Source organism: Balaenoptera acutorostrata, chromosome 19 (assembly GCF_949987535.1).
Source record: "Balaenoptera acutorostrata chromosome 19, mBalAcu1.1, whole genome shotgun sequence".
NCBI lineage: Eukaryota > Metazoa > Chordata > Mammalia > Artiodactyla > Balaenopteridae > Balaenoptera > Balaenoptera acutorostrata.
This window is the reverse complement of record NC_080082.1, coordinates 47,963,451-47,985,344: the sequence shown is the minus strand read 5'-3', so window position 1 is coordinate 47,985,344 and position 21,894 is coordinate 47,963,451. Positions and strand designations below refer to the sequence as shown.

The 21,894-nt window shown below is 45.1% G+C and overlaps 1 protein-coding gene across 2 annotated transcripts in view; it reads right to left on the bottom strand.

Moving 5' to 3' along the window:
* Positions 1-21,640, bottom strand: part of GPATCH1 (G-patch domain containing 1) — a 44,043-nt gene extending 22,403 nt beyond the window's left edge. Inside the window, exons 1-10 of one of the 2 annotated variants that reach the window (XM_007165071.2) lie at positions 21,383-21,640; positions 16,053-16,187; positions 13,589-13,674; positions 10,944-11,104; positions 10,249-10,346; positions 9,665-9,723; positions 8,710-8,952; positions 7,490-7,637; positions 4,178-4,257; positions 1,369-1,573 (exon numbers count right to left, since the gene is read on the bottom strand). In XM_007165071.2, the coding sequence (XP_007165133.2) occupies positions 1,369-1,573; positions 4,178-4,257; positions 7,490-7,637; positions 8,710-8,952; positions 9,665-9,723; positions 10,249-10,346; positions 10,944-11,104; positions 13,589-13,674; positions 16,053-16,187; positions 21,383-21,455 (1,288 nt within the window). In that variant the 5' untranslated portion in view covers positions 21,456-21,640. The remainder of the gene's footprint in view (positions 1-1,368; positions 1,574-4,177; positions 4,258-7,489; positions 7,638-8,709; positions 8,953-9,664; positions 9,724-10,248; positions 10,347-10,943; positions 11,105-13,588; positions 13,675-16,052; positions 16,188-21,382) is intronic. The other variant, XM_007165070.3, reaches the window with a different exon arrangement.
* Positions 21,641-21,894: the final 254 nt, after the last annotated feature.

Here is a 21,894-nt window from a genome sequence, read left to right as displayed (position 1 = left end):
GCTGGTCACAGGGGCAGAGGGAGAGATAACTAGCTTAAACAGTGCGCAGGGAAAGCCTGGAAAGGCCCTCTAAAAAGATAATATCTGAGGCGAGTTCTAAGTAAAAAGAAGGAGTCAGGAATTCCCTGGCGGTCCAGTGGTTAGGACTCCGTGCTTTCACTGCCGAGGGCCCAGATTCAATCCCTGGTCAGGGAGCTAAGATCCCACAAGCCACACAGCGCGGCCAAAAAAAAAAAAAAAAAAGAAAAAGCCAAAACGTGAGAGAAAAGAGAGGCAGAGGAAATATGAAGGCCCCGAGGCAGCATCATGGTCGGCAGGTTCAGAGGGCAGGAGGGAGAATCATGAGGCTGGACCACAGGGGGTTCAGGGAAAGTGGTATAAGCTGTGGCCTGAAAGGCAGGCAGGGTGGGGTCCACAGGGCCCTGCGGGCAGTCTGGACTCTTCCTTAGTGTGAGCAGTACTGGAGCGTTTTAGTGGGGGCAGGTGGGGAGTGATACATTTGGCTGCTGTTAAAGGGAACAGGCTGCAGAGAAAAAGGACGGGAACTAAGGAGACCGATGAAGGGCTGCTGCAATGATCCAGCTGAGAGAATATGGGGTACGCCAAGACCAGGGTAGAAGCAGCGGAAACGAAGAGAAGTGGAAGGGGTCCCCTCGCATGTTGAGGGTAGAGCTGAGAGGACTTGCTGAGGGACTGGGTAGGGAGGGGGAGGCAGGGAAAGAAAGGAGCTAAGAATTAGGGTTCCCATGTTCTGGGCCAGGCAGTGGGTCACTGGTGGTATCATTTACTGGGAAGCAGAAAGCTGAAGAAAGAGCGACTCTGGGGAAGGAAGCGGGCAACCAAGAGTTCTCTTTCGGTCTGTTGTAGCTGAGGCACCTGTTAGGCTCCCAAACGGCAAGTCCACCTCTCATAGTGGGTCTCTCGGTTCCAGCCTACAGGGGGATTCTCCACGTCTAGCCATCCTTTCAGACACACTCATTCCTTTTAGGCTTTCAGGAAAAGAGCAAGGGTACCCTATTCCCCTGAGAAAAAAAACAATACGTTCCCAGGCTGTGCAGAAAAAGTGAAGGTACACATGGCCCTAGTCTTTGCTTCATTCTTCGGACAATTATCAAAAGTCTGAAAACTGCTGCACTTAAGACTGGGTTTATAATTTTAATGACACAACTCAAACTGATGGTGGGAAAACAACAAGTAAAGGATGTGTACACTGTTTACTGCGCCGTTCACAATAAACAACTTTATTCCCACAGTTTGGGAATACAAAATTATGTAAAAACTTTCAGTGGGAAAATGACTTTCCATTTTGATTTGGATAACTCAGATTATTATAAATGTAATGATTTTAATCTTCTCTGGGGCACGTACCTTGAATAGGCGTTTCTCCTAGCAACTCTCCCCGCTTGGAGGCATTCAGTTGGTGCCTACTATGTGTCCCTGGGTCATGTGTTGGCTTTCCAGCTGACTCTGATAATACCTGAAGTAAGTGGGAGTTCTCTGAGGTTGCAGCCACAAGAGGTCTGAAATAATGCACTGGTCGATAGTCTCTTGGCAATTCGGGTGGTGGATAGATCTTACAAAAACAAAACAAAACAAAACTCAGAACATACAGGCTGCAAGGTGATCATGTTTCATTTAACCAAGAAAACTCATTACCTGTGAGCGTGGTTAACCCCACCCTTTCCCAGGCTAGCACCTGGCAGGGAGGCAGCACCGGGAACAGCCTGTCCAGGTGCCCCGCCAACATCTGTCCTGGATCTGGAGGGTCACCAGAACCACACTGTTCTCGTGGCCAGACATTTTAAATATCACCCCTGACCACTCTACTCAGAGATGCTAACACGCATGTTTTATATGAGAACAATAACGATAACTATAGCTACTACTACTGGCCCACGTGCAAAACTGGCCCATTGTGAATCAGAAAATTTAGAAAAGTATGATTCACAGCTTAAATAAAAAGAATAACTTTAAATAAGTTACTTTTAAACTCAGAATTCTTGGGACTTCCCTGGTGGTCCAGTGGGTAAGACTCTGTGCTCCCAATGCAGGGGGCCCGGGTTTGATCCCTGGTCGGGGAACTAGATCCCACATACATGCCGCAACTAAGAGTTCGCATGTCGCAACTAAGAACCCTGCATGCCGCAACAAGACCCGGCACAGCCTTAATTAACTACTTAATTAATTTTTTAAAATCACATTAGGTTTAAAAAAAATTTTTTTTTAATAAATAAATTCAGAATTCTTTTTTTGGTTATGTTTCAGTTCCAAATTGGAGTTTCAGGCCTTATTTTTTGGTCCAAGGTATTTTTCATTCAAAAGCTGACTGAAGTGAAATTGAAATACATTTGGGAAATTCAGGTATTAATGATGGTAGAACAGATAAGCTAAAAGAAAGTATTAGATATTTTTAAATTATTGCTCTAAATGGTCTCCCTTGCTCTTGGTCTAACAAACACATAGTTATGGACAGTCCTATTTAAGCTGTTTTCTAGATTTTTCAGCTACCTGGAATTCTGAGCTCTGTAACAAGTGAAGCACTGAACACCCTCTGGCTGTGGTTCTCAGCCCCACACAGCGCTCACTCGAGAGGTTTAACAATGCTGATGCCTGTGTCCCATCCCACAGAAAAGTCGGCTGCAGCCGGAGTTTCCCCAGCTCCCCAGGTGGTTGTAAAGTGCAGCCTGGGGTGAGCACCTGGTCCAATGAAAGTCATGAAAGAGTGCTATTATCATTGTTAGGAAATCTCATTTTTTTATCATCTTAGCCTGACCGCCTTCTCTGAAAAACGTAACTCCCAAGTCAGCCAGCAAACACTCTCGTGTTACCATGACACAAAAAACCCACAGGAGCATGGCAGATAGGAGGGATGTATACACATGACTCTTCTTAATATCCGCCATCGGATTCAAAGCATTTCAATCCCTCTGCTAAATCACTGCTCTGTTTTGCCTCTGGATCCAAAGGCTGGGTTTTTAGCCACATATTAGAAAACCTGCCTCTCTGTGAAAGGCTCAGTGAACACAGCCGTGCTCTGAATCGTTCACACCCAAAGCCCTATGCCAGCGAGGAACCTCCAGGGCCCATATCTCCATTTACACACTCTGCCACGACAGTGGATTTGTCTGTCTGGCACCCTCGATGAGCAGGAGCTACTTGGGGGCCAAGACTTATTTAAATAGTCCTATTTACCCTTGAGTCCTAAGCTGAATGAGTACTTAACCATTTTTATGCTCCCTTTTCATACATGTAAAAAACTCACATTCTCCTGTGACATAATATGACATTTCTGGTAAATAACAGCGGCTGACTATGTGCCCAACACTGTTCTGAACATATTCTGCTCTCTGTTACAGCACATTAACTATCACGACTAAACAAATCAAAGCTGCTGTAAGAACGTATGTGGTTTCTCAGGCTGCGCTGCTCCCAGCCTCCCTGCTTCTGGAGAACCACAGGCCAAGCCACAGAGGTACTTAACAAATGTTCGCTGAGTTAAAATCAAAAAGCCCATTAAAGTGTGGAACAATCTAAAACAAGGATGCCAAGGAGGCAAAGGGCCAGGCACCCCTCCTGAGCTACCAGCACCCATGCTAACCTGTGAGCACGTGACTCTGCTGGGTGTTAAAGAGCCACGTGGCCAAAGCTGTAGAAAGGCTCACAGAAACAGAACTACCTGGAAAGGCATGAGGAGTTCTCCCCAGGACTCGACCCACACGTCCCCAGCTTCTCTCCCTTCCGCTCGGCGCAGGCAAGGAGCTCAGGGAGCCCTGCCCACAGCAGCTAATGTGCTCCACGGCGCCCAGGAGGAGCTGGGACCGTGGGCTGTTACGGCTCTTTGAAATTTTCTTTAAGTTACATTGCCCCTAGGATTAGATCAATTCCATTCTCCCACCAGCTTCTAATGTGATTCTTCCTTAATGGAAATAACCACTCACTTGAAGTTGGGATTTAAAAGATTAGCAGTTAGATGTTTTGAACACGATGTGGCTACCGACTGACGTTTCCAGTGCAGAATACGTTTCCCTGGACAACCACTAGTAACCAGACTATTGCTTTCTGTTAGCAGAATTTATTTACCTTTTCAATTGTTAACGGAATAACTCAGATTACGCAGCAGCAAATATTTTAAGTGCTAAATCAGTTTAAAAAAAAAAAAGAAAGAGAAAAATCTTACTTTCTTAGAAGATAAAGGTTTAGAAGCCAAGGAGAATCCATCCAAAATTTTGCCAACGTAGCGAAGCTCTTTCTCTGATTCTACAAAATGATGTCATTTGATTAATTCCAGAGGCAGAGAAAATTAGAATAAGACAAAAGACCTCAGTTTTTTATCTCCGAGAATATAAACACTACATGTCATACTTGCAATCAGTAAAAGGGAGGAAAGAATGGCACGTAAAGCCCTCACACCTCTGTTGACTCAGTGACTGGCAGCCCAGACCACACCGCCCTGGGCTGATTAGGCTGTCCAGGCAACAATGGCACCTCAACATCGTTATTTAGAAAAAGTACGTAAGGTCCTATGCTAAGGGGCACCAAAGAATATACTCTGTAGAGTAAAAGATCTCAAGAAAAACCATCAAGAGAACAAGTATGGATAAAAATAAAAATAACTTTGAAAGAGTCATTTCTAAAACTAGGTGAAGAACCATGGGGACATGACCTCCCAATTTCTTTAGCAACCATCCAAGTAAGACACAAAAGGCAATACAACCAGGTCAGCCTGTAATCTAATTGTGGGACCAATTAAAAGGTGCTTTTGTCTTTTTCTCAACTGAAATTCTAACGAGAGATAAAGATCACTAATTCAGGATATGACTAAGGCCCTCTAACTTGCAGCCAGGGATGATCTATTGGTCGTGGAGACAACCCCTTTGATTCTCAAGGATTTTCTGCACATAGAGGTTATGTCGAAAATCCATATGCATGAACTGCATTTTCTGTTGCCAAAAGCCCATGCTACGTCACCACCAGCACTTACACAAGCTGGGTGTTGAACCCTGAAGCGGGTACGGCTGCCCGCGGGGCAGGTGGCACTGAGGTTTTCAGCCACTTAAGATGCAGCACTGCCCCGTAACTACCCTCCCCACAATCTCATTCTTTGCACTTCAACTGACGTAGAACTTTTGGACCAGCTTCTGGAAGTCCCTAAAATTCTGTAGGGTAATATAGGATTAAATTACATTCTTCGAATTTTGTATTCTTTTAAAACCCAGCAATTTGGGACTTCCCTGGTGGCACAGTGGTTAAGAATCCGCCTGCCAATGCAGGGGACACGGGTTCATTCCCTGGTCTGGGAGGATCCCACATGCCGCGGAGCAACTAAACCCGTGTGCCACAACTACTGAAGCCCTCGCGCCTAGAGCCTGTGCTCCGCAACAAGAGAAGCCACCGCAATGGGAAGCCCGCGCACTGCAATGAAGAGTAGCCCCTGCTCGCCGCAACTAGAGAAAGCCTGCAGGCAGCAACGAAGACCCAGCGCAGCCAAAAATAAATTAATTAATTTTTAAAAAAACCCCAGCAATTTCACCTTTATGAAGAAATAAACAAATGTCTACAAAGAGAGAGCCATGAGAATACTATAGCCCTACTTATCATGGAAAAAAAACAAGAACAATTTAAAAATCAGCCATGGAGACTGGCTATGTATAGACTCACTCAGTGAAAAACCGTAAGGTCAAAACGATAGATGTTGTGACCCTAAGGGTAGGAGCGGGAACTGTGGCAGAGAGGGCGTGAGCAGAGGGTAGGGACCTCAGAGGGAGACACCAGGCTTGATGGGGGAAGGGCTGGGATTAATCAGCCAGGGCAAAGGTGTTATACAAAGGAAAAGCCAAAGATTTGGCTGAGAAGGCAGATTTAAATATGTATATTTATTATAGATTAATAATTATTATAAATTAATACATTATATTAATATTACTAATATAGTATGTGTGTTAGTATGTTGATATAGTTAGTGTAAGTAATAACTAACACGTTAATATAAGCTATAATATTAATTAATATAACATTAATTTAATATAATATTATATATCTTCTTTTAAGTTAGGAAAACAATACATAGTCTTAGTAGAAAAATCTGAAAATATAGGTGAGCAAAAGGAAGAAAATAACAGTCGCCTAGTTCCCACCCAGAGGTAACATCTACTAACGTCTGGGTGCACACCCGCCCAGCACCTCGTGTAAAACCCTGGGTTCTTTTCGTGGCGATGACGACAGAGGCCGCTCACACTTGCAGAGTGCTTGCTGTGTGCCAGGCACGTTCTAAGCCCTTTACGCACATTAAATTTCCGTGGGATAGGTAAGCCACTGCTGTGCCCATTGCCCAGGCAAGGACGCTGAGGCACAGAGAGGTTGAACAGCCTGCCTAAGGTCACAGCTGATAAATGGGGAGAGCCAGGACGGGAGCCCAGGGAATCTCTCTTCAGAGTCTGTGCTCACAGCCATTAACAAACTAAAGACTGTTTCTCACCTGCTTTTTTCTCTTCTAGAAATGTAAAATTGGCATCATTTTGGGGAGTGATGCTTAGATTATTTAGATGTATTTTACAAGAGTTAGATCAAACTTGATCTGACTATAGGAAAAAACATCTAAATAGATCATTTGATCTGAACTCTCACCTCCTGACTTTAAGTGGTTGTTACAGTAGGTACCATTTATTCAGTCTTTGAGGCAGGTACTGTGCCAAACCTGTGATGCCATTTCATCCTCACAGTGACCCCCGGAGTGGATTTTATCCTCACCTTACAAATGGCGCCCAGAGAGGCTACAAGCCTTGCCCATGGTCATGCAGCTGGGCAGTAGAGAGCTGGGATTCGAATCTGGGTCTGATTGAGAGCTAAGACTCAAATCCAGGTCTGACTGAATCAAAATCACATGCCATTAATACCTACTGACTCCTTCCTATACCTTTTCTGGAAAGAAAAACTGAAATTCTACTTAGAACCATAGAATCCAAATCACTATACGACTCTGACTTGAAATTCCAGGTGTGTCAAGAGATGTTCATCTCCTAGCTCAACAAGAGCCCCTTAGGAACCAGGTAAGTTTAAGTGATGAGATGAGCTGGGCACCAATCTCCATGTTGCTGCAGGTTCTCTGTGTACCTACCACCTGGTTCCCATGTCTGGCCTCCTGACCTGCTGCCTCAGTTGACCTTCTTTGGCTACCTGCCCAGTTCCTTGAGCTGGGAGTGCGTCCCTCTGACCCACTGTCAGCTCTGACCTGCAACACGAGCAAGCACGTGTCCACACACTTGCTCCTTCCCTGATTCCAGGCCCCTCCTTCCTCCCCACTTGACTCTGTCTTGACAGTTGGCTTTGGCCTTGAACTGGTCTAAATCCCACTTCTGTCTTACTTCCCACAGTGGGCCTCTCTGATCCCCACTTGTTCCTCACTCTGCATCTTCGACCAACAACTCCCTGCTCCACGGAGGCTAATGTCCCAACACTTGGTCTACCATCAGTTGCGGGTCCATGGAATTACCTTTCTGATTTTTATATTGCCTGGGTGCTGTCCAGCCATAGAGTCCGTCTCCAGGCTCCTCATCCTTCAAGATGGTATCATACTTGGATAGAGTTTCCGTGGCGTAGATATCATCGTCTTCCTCTTCCAGGGCACCTACACCAAAAGCCTTCAAAGGCAAGATTTCACACTGAGCCATTATAGGTGTTAGCATATGCCTGCCTGCACTGAAGGATAAGGCTACTATAAGGATGGGACTGATCAGACCACATTAGCACTTCAAGATCACCAAGAGAGAAGCGAATGGGAGCCCCAGATTAACACACGTATCCAAGTCTTTTGGAAAACAATGACCAGAAGTGAATGTCATGCCTCCAGCGCTGCAGCTGTCCTCCAGACTCAGCAGCAGCCACGGGTCTGGGTCTTAGTGCAGGAAGAGGAGTGGAGAAGACACCCAAGCAGCAGTGCAGGGGGAGAAATGGGGCCTCCGAAAGGAGAAAGGCAGAATGTTCATCTACTGAACAACATGGTCTGGTGCCAGCGCTGGTGACCAGGGTCTGAAGACCACCGCTACTCTAACGGCTGCTAGAAGAACTCCTAATCTTTGTGGGAAATGGCGAAGAACAAATATCACTTTTTGTTAAAAGGATTGGAAAAAAAAACATGTGAAGGAAAGAAAAGGTACAAATGAAATGACAAAGTAACCATTCTCTGAACTTATTTTAGGAAAGAGACTCTGAATCAATTTGAGAAGATAGGCAATCAGGAAAAGCTCTCCATCTCCTCAAAGGTAAAAAGTAAGTCTTTTTACCAAGCTTCCTTGGTAAAAGTAAAACTTACACCCAGGTTCCTAACTTAGGGCTTGCAGCACTAGGAAAGAGTCGGAGAGGAAGTACAACTTGGACCTGAACCTGGAGAGGCAGATTGTAATTCAAATATTAACTAAATCAAAGAGGTGAGTGTGGTTTTCTGCTCAGCCCCGCAGGGGTGTGGGAAAGCAGTCCTCACTCCTCACACACAAACTCCACCGGGCACGTTAGGTCACAGGGTCTCAGGAACACATATTCAAATTAGGACGGTGTGCTTTACATATCTTCGGACAAGCTCCTAAGGACAATACAACCACTTTAAGGTCTTCATTTAGTCAATGAATAATGAGTGCTTACTATGGGGCTAATATAATACAGCAAGAATTCTCATTTGTCAACGGTTCCCTGTTTATAAAACAGGAACACTTTTACCTGGCCTGAAATTCCCAATTTTCTTCCTTTATTCACTCCAACATCTCCAAGAAGATTGTTGGCGCCCTCGGGTCCACCACTAAAAAGATTAACATGTTCTCCTGAAGTTCCAAACAGTGCTTGGTGGGGATCCAGGCCCTTGTAAGCCAGTCCATGTACATTATCTTTAGGTGTGAAATCCACAGGTGTGACATCTTTGGGTGCAAAGGTCACATTTTCTGGCAAGTAGTCATCATCTTCATCCTATTTTCAGTGTTTCAAAATGGAATGAAGGTGAGTCACTGCCTGGTTTAAAGCCTGTAAAATACTATTTTCAAATGCAGTGATTAATTCCAAACAGAACAATTATCATACTTCCGTTTCCACTATTACAAATGACTAAATCAAGTCCCTGAACAAATGATACTAACACAAACAACTCCATTTTTTTTAACCTTTTTTTAATTGAAGTATAGTTGATTTACAATGTTGTGTTAATTTCAGGTGCCCAGCAAAGTGATTCAGTTTTTTATATATATATATTCTTTTTCAGATTCTTTTCTATTTTAGGTTATTTCAAGATATTGAATATAGTTCCCTGTGTTATACAGTAGGTCCTTGTTGTTTACCTATTTTATATATGGTAGTATGTATATGTTAATCTCAAAGTCCCAATTTATCTCTCCCCCTTGGCCCCCACTGCTATTCCCTTTGCTAACCATAAGTTTGTTTTCTAGTTGTGAGCCTATTTCTGACAAACAACTCCATATTAAGAATCTGAACAGACTTGGGACATCTATGGGGCTGGCATGTTGCTAAATACAGTATCTGACATAATGAGGACATTTTTAGGGTATGGGTATTTCCCTATAATGTGATCTGACTGATTTCTAAAATTTTCCAAACCTAAATTTCACGCTCATAAAGTAACAGGTGCTACCGGGCCAAATTGAAGGTCAATCATCCCATACAATACCTCAGATCCTTCAGAGCCTCCAGGGGGTAATGCGCAGCCATAGATTTTTACACCAGGATCTATAAAAGAGATTTCAAATGCATTAGTCAGAGGTGACTAAAATTACAGAAACCTGATTCACTGACACTCTTCAGGGGTAGACGGCTGAGCCTGTAAAAGACGCTACAGCTTTAGAGTCGGACACTGAACACTCAGGGATTGTTTTCCACCAGCCCCTGCCCCACCTGCACTCTGGCAATGATGCACATGGTGAGTAACCACTATTGCCCAGAACCACAGAGAACCTGAAAGAAAGTACTGCTGCCTCCAAGAGTTCACAGTCTGGCTGGGGAGACCAAGGGACAGGAATAATAGAAAATAATCATGTTAAGCTATAATACAGTTTTGGCAAAAGTAGGAAACAAGAACTTTCATATGTTGCTGGTGGGAAGGTAAACTGGTACAGTCCTTCCAGAAAGTTATTGTGCATTACACACAAAAAACCTTAAAATACGTGCACACTGCTTGACCCAGCAATCTTACTTCCAGAAACATGTAGTCATCAAAAAGTCTGCTGTAGAGTTAATGACAATCAGTACACATACCAGGTTTCTGTCGGCGTGGTCTTCTCTTTACTCGAGGACCAATTCCTTGTCCTTCCTTCCAACCCATTTTTCTTAGCAATTCAAAACCAACAGATAGCCTAGGATATCAAGGCATTGAAAATGAACTTCTTTTTAAAACACTAACAAACAGTAGGAAATAAGCAGCTCATATACCTGTCATGCCTCAGCCCTTTCCCCCATCCCTATTAGAACTGCGTGGCCCTGCTGTTCCCACCACAGCTGACTGGACCTGGGGAAGCTGATCAGATGCCCCCTCTCCCAGGCCTTTGGGATGGGCACATAGATGCCAAACATGTGGCCTGGGAAACCACGATGGTCTGAGGCTGCCACAACAGGCCACATACCCAGGAGCAGAACAAGGAAGTATGCAGAAAGAGGGTAGAATGAGGAGAGAGCCCTTAAGGCTTGTGAGGCAGGGGCTGAGAGGGAAGTCACCCCAGTTCCTAATAGCTCTCCAGCTGCCATGAGTCTCACTAACACAGCCAGTGCCTGGAGCTCTAGAGCACTGCATGTGGTAACAGCGCAAGGTCCTTTTGGCAAAACCCCCTTTTGTACTCAAGCTAGGCTGAGAGGGCTTCTCCTACTTGCAACCAAACTGTCCCTAAGTAAGATCATCACACATATGCAAGGCAGTGATGCCAAGATCAGAAAAGTCAGAATTAAATTCTTCTTACTTCGCTGGTGTTATGAAGTCATCAAGCAAAGTGGCGCCAGGAATAGGGGCAGTAGCCGCTGCTAACTGCCTGGCCTTTTCTCGTATTCGATCTTTGGTTTTAGAAGCAAAATCATCTGTGGTAACAATCGCTTTAGGTGCTATCCCAAATTCACTAAGATCCTTAAAAAAAAAAAAAAAAATTCAAACAGAATGACTTACATTATTTGGAAAGTGATTAAACATGATACATTACACAGCTTTATTACTTAAAAAAAAAAAAAAAAAGTAAGTTGGGGGCTTCCCTGGTGGCGCAGTGGTTGAGAATCTGCCTGCTAATGCAGGGGACACGGGTTCGAGCCCTGGTCTGGGAAGATCCCACATGCCGCGGAGCGGCTAGGCCCGTGAGCCACAATTACTGAGCCTGCGCGTTTGGAGCCTGTGCTCCACAACAAGAGAGGCCGCGATAGTGAGAGGCCCGCACACCGCGATGAAGAGTGGCCCCCGCTTGCCGCAACTGGAGAAAGCCCTCGCACAGAGACGAAGACTCAACACAGCCATAAATAAATAAATAAATAAATAATTAAAAAAATTAAAAAGTTAAAACTACAAAATTGAGTTAGGGATCAGCAGAGCAGCTGATTTTACGCCCTGACTTTGGATAAGCTAAGGCCAGTGCCCGAGGACAGGGGCACGACAGTGGCCACTCAGTGAAGCCACAACAGGCACTGCCAAGCTAGGAAGACAGGAAGGAAGTGTTCTGTTCTTTGTTCTTCTTGGACAATACCTCAAAGGTCAGTGTGAAGGGGGAATAGGTCTTAGAGGCACAGTCAGCAAGCATTCAGGGGCACCTCTGTGCCAGGCTTAGAGCTAAGTACCATCCGCTGTGTGTCCAGCAGCCACAGCCCCTCCCGCTCTCCCCACGGAGCCCTGATGCTGTCCAGGCACCGGCCTGGCTCTGCACCACCATGCCCTTCAGGAGTGATGTCCCTGGGGGGGATGTGTTGGGGCAGGGGAGGGTTAGGGAGTGGGGCTCACATCTTGCCTAAGCCAGTCATCCTGATCCCATCTTCCTCACCAGGGACTGCTTTAAGAACGGGCTTGTAGAACAATTCACTGGAGCCGATGTGAGGGAAAATCCACCAGATGGTTTCTTTGCTCTCAAGGAAAGATTCCAAGAAGAAAGTCCTCCTTCCCACTGGATAATGAGATTGTGGAAGGACAAGCTGACGTGCAGAAGGTACCTGAGAGCCTGGGGCCTTGCTGACATCTGGACTTCCTGTTCCATGAGATATGTTTCCTCATAGATTCTGCTAGTCAAACAGGAAGGGGACCACCCCTTGCCACTTACCTGCAGCCTAAAACATGCTCAGGTAGGTATTTTACTTAATCTTTATCACAAGTGAACCCATGACTAGGTTTTAAGGTAAGAGAGGCTTAATTTTACCAGAAAATGTAGCCCAGGCTGCAGGCCGGTAGGACCACTTTAGAAACCCCCCACCGTTTACCCCTAAGAAGCGGGCGGTCATGGTCACTTTAATGAGGCGCCCAGATGCCTGCACAGGGCTTCTTTCACTCCTTTCTCTAGTCTAGTCACTCACTCCTCCTTAAACTGCAGTGTGCCTAAGAGTCACCGTGACTTAGAGAACGAATTTATGATTACCAAGGGGGAAGGAGAGGGGGAGGGATAGATTGGGAGTTTGGGATTGACGTGTACACACTGCTATATTTAAAAGAGATAACCAACAAGGACCTACTGTATAGCACAGGGAACGCTACCTAATATTCTGTAGTAACCTAAATGGGAAAAGAACTTGAAAAAGAATACACACACATATATGTATAACTGAATCACTTTGTTGTACACCTGAAACTAACACAACACAACACTGTTAATCAACTATACTCCAATATAAAATAAAAAAATTTTTTTAATTATGTGGAAAATTTTTTAAAAAAAGAGTCACCATGGAAGGCTGTGGACTCAGCTTGACAGACACTGCACTTTTGGGGCAGTTGGGGCTTTTTCAAGTAAATTTGCCTGTATATGACCTTCCCCTTACACTCTTTTTTTTTTTTTTTTTAAATTTATTTATTTATTTATTTATTTATTTTTGGCTGTGTTGGGTCTTCGTTGCTGCACGCAGGCTTTCTCTAGTTGCGGCGAGCGGGGGCTACTCTTCGTTGCAGTGCGCGGGCTCCTCATTGCGGTGGCTTCTCTTGTTGCGGAGCACGGGCTCTAGGCACACGGGCTTCGGTAGCTGTGGCATGTGGGCTCCGTAGTTGTGGCTCACAGGCTCTAGAGCGCAGGCTCAGTAGTGGTGGCACACGGGCTTAGTTGCTCCGCGGCATGTGGGATCTTCCCGGACCAGGGCTCGAACCCGTGTCCCCTGCGTTGGCAGGTGGATTCTTAACCACTGCGCCACCACGGAAGCCCCCCTTACACTCTTGACTTCAGAAACTGGCACCAGCCAGTTAAGGCACTGTGCCAACGAACAAGAATCCACTGATGTACAGGGCACCATGGAGTCCAAATACCAAAAAGATAAAGTCTTACAAACAAAGAGGAAATCATACACTGAACTTTCTGGGGAGAGAGAAGGTGCTACAGCAACCAACCGCCCACATCTCACCGGCTAACTGGCAGTTAAAGTTCTGCACACCCACCTCTTCATCCATAAAATCTTCGGGACCAAAAACAGATTTGTCTGCTCTGTTCTGTCGTGAAGACACAAAGGAAGAGGGTGTCCATCCTTGAAAGAAAAGAGTTTAGAACATTACAATCCCAGATGGTATTTTGGTTTATAACCAAATAATTAAGTAACACATGTGGACCTGAAACCTCCAGTAACTACAAACTCTTAGCTACTTCTCATCTCACTGCTCACATAGACACAATTAGGCCACATAAACTTATTAACCCCCATATGCCCTGTTGTCAGAACTTAGTGGGTACAGTAAGGTTTCCCCATAAGAATTTGCAACCAAGAGAAATAAAACGATACATTGAAAGTTAAACTGTGAAAGGAACACAAGTAGATCTCAGCAAAAAAGATGCAAGGTCACCTTATAAGGCAGGGCCACTCTGAGACCACCAGGACAGCAATATACACCAACATACTAACATATCAAAGAAACAGTATGTCAGGGTACATTAGTCGGCCATGAAAGGATTCAACCTGGTTAGTCTAAGGGCAGGCGATGACCATACCAGGCCCCCAATTCCATCAAATACCTGAGACCTATAACTAACACCCCTGTTCCCCACCCATGGTAACCAAGCATGTGCTGTGCCTACAGAGAGAAAATGCCCCAGAGGTCAAATGTATCTGTAACCCTCTAAGATACACTTTTTCAGTCTTCTCTAAGAGTGGCACACCTCCTTCTGACTTCCTACCAGAGTCCTGGGGAGCTGAGGAGTATGGGGCAGACCTATTCTTGGTAGGTGGGTAGAGCAGCCTTGTAGGCCAACTTGGGAGAAACCCCAGGACAGTGAAGACCAGCTCTTCCAGGCGATACCCTGGCCCAGCACCTTCCTCCACTTTGGATGTCTATAGTCTTTGCCCTGTACCTGCACAGGACCTGAATCTGTCACTCTTAATGGTAAAGAGATATTCCAGTGTGTTAACATATCACAGTCTACTTGTGATGACTAATCATTTGAGCTGGTCTTACTTTTCAATTATAATATACAGCACAGCCATAATTATAACAATCAGCAATGTATTCGTGTACTTCTTTCCTCACAATTTCTACTGCCATTTTTAACATTTTAATAAGTGTGCTACTTTAATAGTGCCTTAGTTACCTTACTTTGCTTTTCTTAATAATAAGGCTGAATATTCCATGCAGCATTTCTATCTCCTCTGGAGTAAACTGTTCAAATACTTTGATCATTTGTTCATTGAACTGATCTTTATACATTCTGGATACTGAACTTTAACCATCTTATTTACCCTAATTATTTCTCTTACATGCCTTCCCCCACCCCTTTCTTGTATTATGTTTCATCTTTATTTTACTATCGTCATTTTTTCTTAGATTTATTATTTTTATTTATTTATTTATTTTATTTATTTTTGGCTGCATTGGGTGTTAGTTTCCGCATGTGGGATCTTTCGTTGTGGCGCGTGGGCTTCTCTCTAGTTGTGGCGCATGGACTTCAGGGCGCATGGGCTCTGTAGTTGTGGTACGCAGGCTTAGTTGCTCCGTGGCATGTGGGATCTTAGTTTCCTGACCAGGGATCGAACCCGCGTACCCCTGCATTGTAAGGCGGATTCTTTACCACTGGACCACCAGGCAAGTCCCTACTATCATTGTTATGTATGAGTTACTTTTAAAAATATATACAAAAGATCTGGCTCATCTTGTTCTTAATAACTGCTATGTGAGTTAATCAGTCATCTTCATTTGTATTTGATATACATGACATTTTCTTCCAGTTTCTGTGTTAAAATGTTTTTTAAAAATATACATTCCTTTTTTTTTTTTTTTTTTTTTTTTTTTTGCTGTGCTGCGCAGCACGCGGGATCTTAGTTCCCCAACCAGGGATTGAACCCGTGCCCACTGCAGTGGAAGCCTGCCAGGGAATTCCCAACATATATTACTTTAAACAATACAGAACTTATTATATTGCATAATGTGGAAAATGTGACTGACTTTTCTCCAGGTGGAGAACATGTACTGACAAGTGACGCTGTGGAACCCAGTGTTGGGACCCGCAGGGTCCTCAGCCACAAAACAGCTGGGACACCTGCCCTCCTTAGGCACGGAGTCATGTGAGACGATGATTACCTGAGTGAATCTGTGTGAGAGCACTGAGTGTGTGGCAAGATACAGTATAAAACAGAAGTCCTTATTATCATTTAATCATTTGGTTATGACATATCTATTTTTTTTCTTTAAAGTCAAAGAAAACTCTCTCACCTTCAGGTTGTAATCAATGAACAACACACAAGTTGTCTCTGGAAACATTGCAAACATTCAAAGAACACAAAAGACTACAGTGTATGTACTAAAATGTTTTTTAAAGTTTTTTTAAAAGGGAGAGGTGAGGGAGGGGAGCAGAACTCCTACGGTATTTCAATCATTTGCTTTAGCGATATAGTAGCTACAAGTAGGGAAATCCTACCTTCTTTTGAGCCAACGGTGTTGAAGTAACCAGCAGAGAAACCTCCACTGAAGGCTCCATGAAATCGTTTATACCTTCCTTTTTCGTCTCGGACAGTCTGATCCTGAAGAGGAATTGGTTTCTTTGGTCTCTCGCCTGAAAAGGTAATATTTTGAATGGGACAGAAGGTGATGGTGGGTTAGAGAGGATTTAAGGAAAAGATCATTTCTTTAACAGAACGCATTGTTCACTTCTTGTAACTTCAAATATAACAAGTTTAATTAAGTTGCTATTCCTAGACCTTAGTAGCTGATGTAGTTTAGAAAACAAGATCTCTTATTTATATTAGAAATATGTTTTAGCAAAAATGGCCTGCTTTTCCCACTAAATTCCATTATGAAAACTGAGTTATAGGGCGAAGGGTTCAGAGATGGAGGTGAAATCTGCTGGCAGTAAAGTAGGCAAGCTGCTGGGGTGGCACATGGTGTGCAGAGGTTTTCTCTTCTGGAAATTCACAGCATCCCCGACTCCAGAATTTTTCCATTGGCATTGCCCGTTTTCCCCAAATCTTGAGTTTCCTTATTTCTGGGACTTTCCTGGTGTCGTAATTACTGTTCTTTAAGCTTATTCCTTTACTTACTTGGCTGAAAAGGGCTGGGGTGCTAAATAAGACCAACGAAAAGGAACTTAGAACATTTTAGGCTCACCTAAAAATTTCCTTAGGTTTCAAGTTTCATGACACAAATTACTGCCTAATTTTATCAGTTCTAATTAAAACTTCTGAATCTATTTAAAACAAAAAGTAACCATCAAGTTATTTTCAAACATTCACTACTGAAAGCAAGTTAGACAGTAGTTAAGCGCTTGGGGTTGAGAGTCATGGCACTCTGGATTTTAAAGCTAAGCCCACCTTTACTAGCACTTTGGTCACCTATACTAGGGACTTTGGTCATCTTAAGCCTCTCTGTGCCTCAATTTCCTCATCTGTAAAATGGGACATTAATAGTAATATCTATTTCATAGAGTTGTTATGCAAATTGGATCAGATAATGCCTGTAAAGTGCTTAGCAAAAAGAGGGACCCACAATAAACACATTTAATGTACTAGCTGCTCTTTTTTTAAATTTATTTTATTTACGTATTTTTTATTATTTTTTTGGCTGCGTCAGGTCTTTGTTGCAGCACACGGGGATCTTCGTTGCAGCATATGGGGTCTTTTGTTGAGGTGCATGGGCTTCTCTCTAGTTGTGGCGTGCAGGTTTTCTCTTCTCTAGTTGTGGCACAGGGCTCCAGGGTGCGTGGGCTCTGCAGTTTGCGGCACGCAGGCTCCCTAGTTGAGGCGCGCGAGCTCAGTAGTTGTGGCGCTCGGGCTTAGTTGTCCCGCGGCATGTGGGATCTTAGTTCCCTGACCAGGGATCAAAACTGCGTACCCTGCATTGTAAGGCGGATTCTTTACCACTGGGCCACCAGGGAAGTACCCTAGCTCCTACTGCTGTTATAGTAATAGTAGTACATACAGTAGGTAAGATGTATCCTAAAGCCCATGTATACCTGTTACTTCAATAATTAAGCCAGTTACTATTTCTGGATAGTGGAACAAAAAGTAAAGAGATGTCTAGCCTCATAGCCCTAAATTCTTACTTGTAGCTTACCGAGGCTTTAGGTCATTTCTAGAATATAACTCACAGCAGGGTAATCAAGAGGGTTCTGAAGACAGGAGATCTGGGTTCAAATCCCCCTACCCTCCTACTTGCTAGCTTTGTGATTATAGGCAAGTTTTTTGATCTCTCTAAGCCCCAGTCTCCACAACTATAAAATTAGGATAATAACCGAAGTCACCTTGTGGGATGGTGCGGAGGATTAAAAACCATGCGCAGAGAACTGAGCACAGCCCCTGGCCATAGCAAAGCTTGGTTAATATCACTACAATTTCATTTCGTTCTAAAGAACTGAATTACAACTCAGGTCCCACAGTCCAAGATTTTCACCATTTCTTAGAAAATACAGTACACATGCTCCTTTACTGCACGTGCACCTGGCACGATTCCTGGCTAAGGTGGAGCTCCTCAGCCTCAGCACTATTGACAGCTTGTACTGGATGATTCTTAGTTGTGGGGGACTGTCTTGTTCAGTGGTTAGCAGCATCCCTAGCCTGTCACACCAGATGCCAGTAATGCCCCCATCCCGAAAAAGCATGACAACCAAAAATGTCTCCAGACATTGCCAAATGTCCCTTAGTGGGGCAAATTCATCCCTGGTTGAGAACCACTGGGTTAAGGGGAGAGAGGACAGGTCCTTCCAATGCGAGGTTCTGTTCTTGCTCTGTTCTCCAGGTACTCCTGAGCTGAAAGGGGAGACAAGATCTGCAGACAACTAGATAGAACCGGACAGCAGATGATGAGGGCCAAGCGGTGTGGCTGACCAGGTCCCACAGGGCTCCTGAGGAGGAGGAGCCGCCTCTAACCACAGCACAGGAAAACTCCGGGGAGGAAGTGGCATTTTAGCCAGGTCCTATTATAATTACTGTTACTAATAGTATTATCTCATTTATCATACCCTGATAAGGATGCTCTGATTAAGTAAGTGCCCTAAGGTCCACGGCTAATAAGCACAAAGCTGAAATCAGATCTCAACTCTGCCTCCAAGTCAGGGACACAACCCATTCTGTCCTTTACTTGTTCCCCACCAGAAGTTTACTGAGGGCCTTTCCGTGGAAGCAGCCCTGTTCTAGATGCTGGGTGTGGAAAACTGAATACAACTCCGTCCCTGTTCCCAGGGCACTCCGAGCCCAGCAGAGGAGACCTGCATGTATAGGAACTGTTCTGACAATGTTCAAGGTCCACAACATCAGAGTCACCCAGAGGCGCGAGCAGCATTTGATAGCTGCACATAGGGACACAATTCCCCACAGAGGCATTAATTCCATCAGTAAACAGTAAACAGGAGGTCGAAAAGGAGAAGGTCAGATGTTTGAGAAAGTAGTCTAGTCTGACTGGAGGACAGGGAAGGCACGGAAGATGGAACCAAAAAGGCAGATAGTGCAGCGGGCCTGGAACACAGTGCTGCAGGGTCTGGGGTATGTCCTGTGGGTGACTGGGAGCCACAGATAGTTTTAAGTGGGCGAGTCACAACAAGGAAGAAGAAAATGGTCCTAAATTAATCTGAGTGCAGGATGAGCAGGCAATGAGGAGAATTCTACAGCCAAGTGAATGTACCTAAGGGAAGATTAGATAAGCACTGAGGCACCTTCCTTCCAGGCCAGAGGGCCTATGTGTCTATGAGTCTGTGTGTAACAGATCAGCCACTCTCTTACCCAATAAAACTTTCTGTCAGGGCCAGCAACTTTAATTAAGTAATGGAGTCCCTCCTCTACCAATGTTTGTCTAACCTGTCACTAGAACTTCAAAGTAGGAGGTATAAGTGATTATTGGTCTAGTATGTTACATTGTAAAATGTAGTCAGAGTATGTTTTAACTTCAAGGTGCTTAGGAAACAATGGATCAATCCTCAAAAACACCTAGTACTGAGAAGTTAAAGGGTAATTTTAGGCCGGGGGGGGGGGGGCGGGGAAAAGTCCATTCTACTTCAAGAGCCTGGCTAGACCATTAGGCTTCATCACAGATTTTATACACCATCAAAACAGGAAGAATTAGAAAACTATAGGTCAAATAGTTGATGACTTACAATATGTCACTTCACAAGGAAACAACTGTGAGACCAGAAATATAGAAATGACACAAACTCCTGCTTGGCAGGGCTGTAATAACCTCCACCCATGCATGTTTAACCCTGTCCTCTTCCTGCATACCTAAATTCTAACCAGTTTTCAAGGGGTCCCATCCTGCCTTCTCAGGTTTCCCTGTTAGCTTGTGTAGGTTATTTCCTCTCTACATCACATACTTTAGCACTTGTGAACCTCATACTTTTGTTCTCAACTAGATTTGAAACCCCTCAAATTAAGAATCTTTGTCAACCAATTCCTTGAGACCATGGGATGATGTGTTTGTTAATAAAGCTAATGTGAGCTTAGATTGTGGTAAAGAAATACAGTCTAAAATGAAGGACATACTAATAATGACCCCAGTCTACCCACACTCTGGTCCCATGCTTGAAGAAAGCTCCAACAAATTAGGGTTGAGGGGACTTTAAACTTAATTTATTAGAAAACTGAGTGTGGTACAGAGATGTCTTAGAGGAAATGCAAGGGGTGTCTTTAAACACATAAGAAGCTTTCAGGAGACTAGCATTTCTCTGTCTTTTGTAAGCAGACAGTAGGAACAGGGCCAGCATCTGGCATAAGTTTCTAATGATTAGAACTGTTTGTAGGGAATAAGAGGGTAATCAGGGGCAACGTCCCAGAAGGACAACCAACCTGACGGCAGTGTGGTCAGGGTAGGAAAAAAGGAGAGTCTGCAAATAACTCCTAGCCCACCAAACTTCCTTTGTCTTTCCCACAGGGGTAGCACTGCCATCAGACCTTACTAGCCATCCAATACATGCTTTACGAAACAAATCAAGTCGTTAAGTGGATCAGACCAGAAACACAGGGGAGAATCTTGCTTCATCTTGCACTCACCCCCACATTCCACCAGCGAGTCGGGTCAGCTCTGCTTTCAAAGCACATCTCAACTCACCACTACTTAACCACCGCCACCATCATCGCCTGGCCTCTTTTTGCTAATCTCCCTGCTTCACTCCTACCCACCCCCAACCCGCCTACCCTCAAAATCGAGGACAGAATAATCTGAAAAATATACATCCCTCCTTTGTGTAACCCCCTCCCCCATGACTCTTCTACACTTAGTATTAAAATCCAAACTCCCTGACCATACCAACTAAGACTCAACCCCCGCCTCCCCCTCTGACGTCATCTTCTACCAGCCTCCCCCTGGTGCTGTCTGCTCCACCCACATCAGTCCTGCCTGTTCCTCAATTTGCCAAACTGGCTCCGACTTCAGAGCCTTTGCACTTGCTGTTCGCTTCGCCTGAAATGCTCTTCCCCCAAATCTTCGTACGGTTGCTTCCTTTCTCTGTTTCAAGGCTAAGCTCAAACGTCCTCTCCTAGGAAAAACATTGCCTGACCACCGCTCTTCCCCTACCCCCGCTCTCACACGAGCCTGTTTGTCATCTTTCTTCTTCCCATCCCTCCGGGCCTCCCATCCGTCCCTGCAAAACGTGAGCACCCCGCAAGCACAGTGCACGCCTCTCCGATCGCTGTTCCCAGAGCCCGTAGCAGGCGAGCCTTTCCCCCGGTGCCAGACAAGGTCTGGCATAGAGTTGTGCGTTTTTGCCCCGAATCCTGGACCCCCGGCCTGTTTTCCACAGGCCCCGGCGACGAATGTAGCCCGCACCTTCTTCCAGCAGCTCCAGGCCCGTCCCATAGCTGACCAAATCCTCGTCACTGTCTCCATCCAGCGCCGCCATCCTGCTCCCTTCCGGGCCTCGCCCCCTCGCTACGGAGGCCTCAATGGGCAAAATGCCTTCCGCGCTTTAATCTCCGCGAACCGCAGCGAAGCTCTAAGCGCAGGTGACGGAAAGTGCTCACCCCGCCCGGCAAGCCTCTCTCGGATCTGCGCCGGGTGGTTCTCAAACCCGTCCTGTGGGAGGCGGACCCCGGCAGGAGTTGTCTCGGAGGCTTTGGCTGCCACGACATCCCATCCTAGCTCCACCATGTGCCGGTCAGGAGGAGGCGCCTGGGAGAAGGTGGAAGGCACTCCGCTGTCGAGCTGCAGGGGTGGTTCTCCGCGAAGTCTGCCCACCCCACACCCCTCCCCAACCCGGTCCGTGCTCTTCCCCCACTTCCCCTGCCGGCAGACCCTGCTCCCCTCAGTCCTACCCCTGCCATCTGCGGGAACTTGCCTGT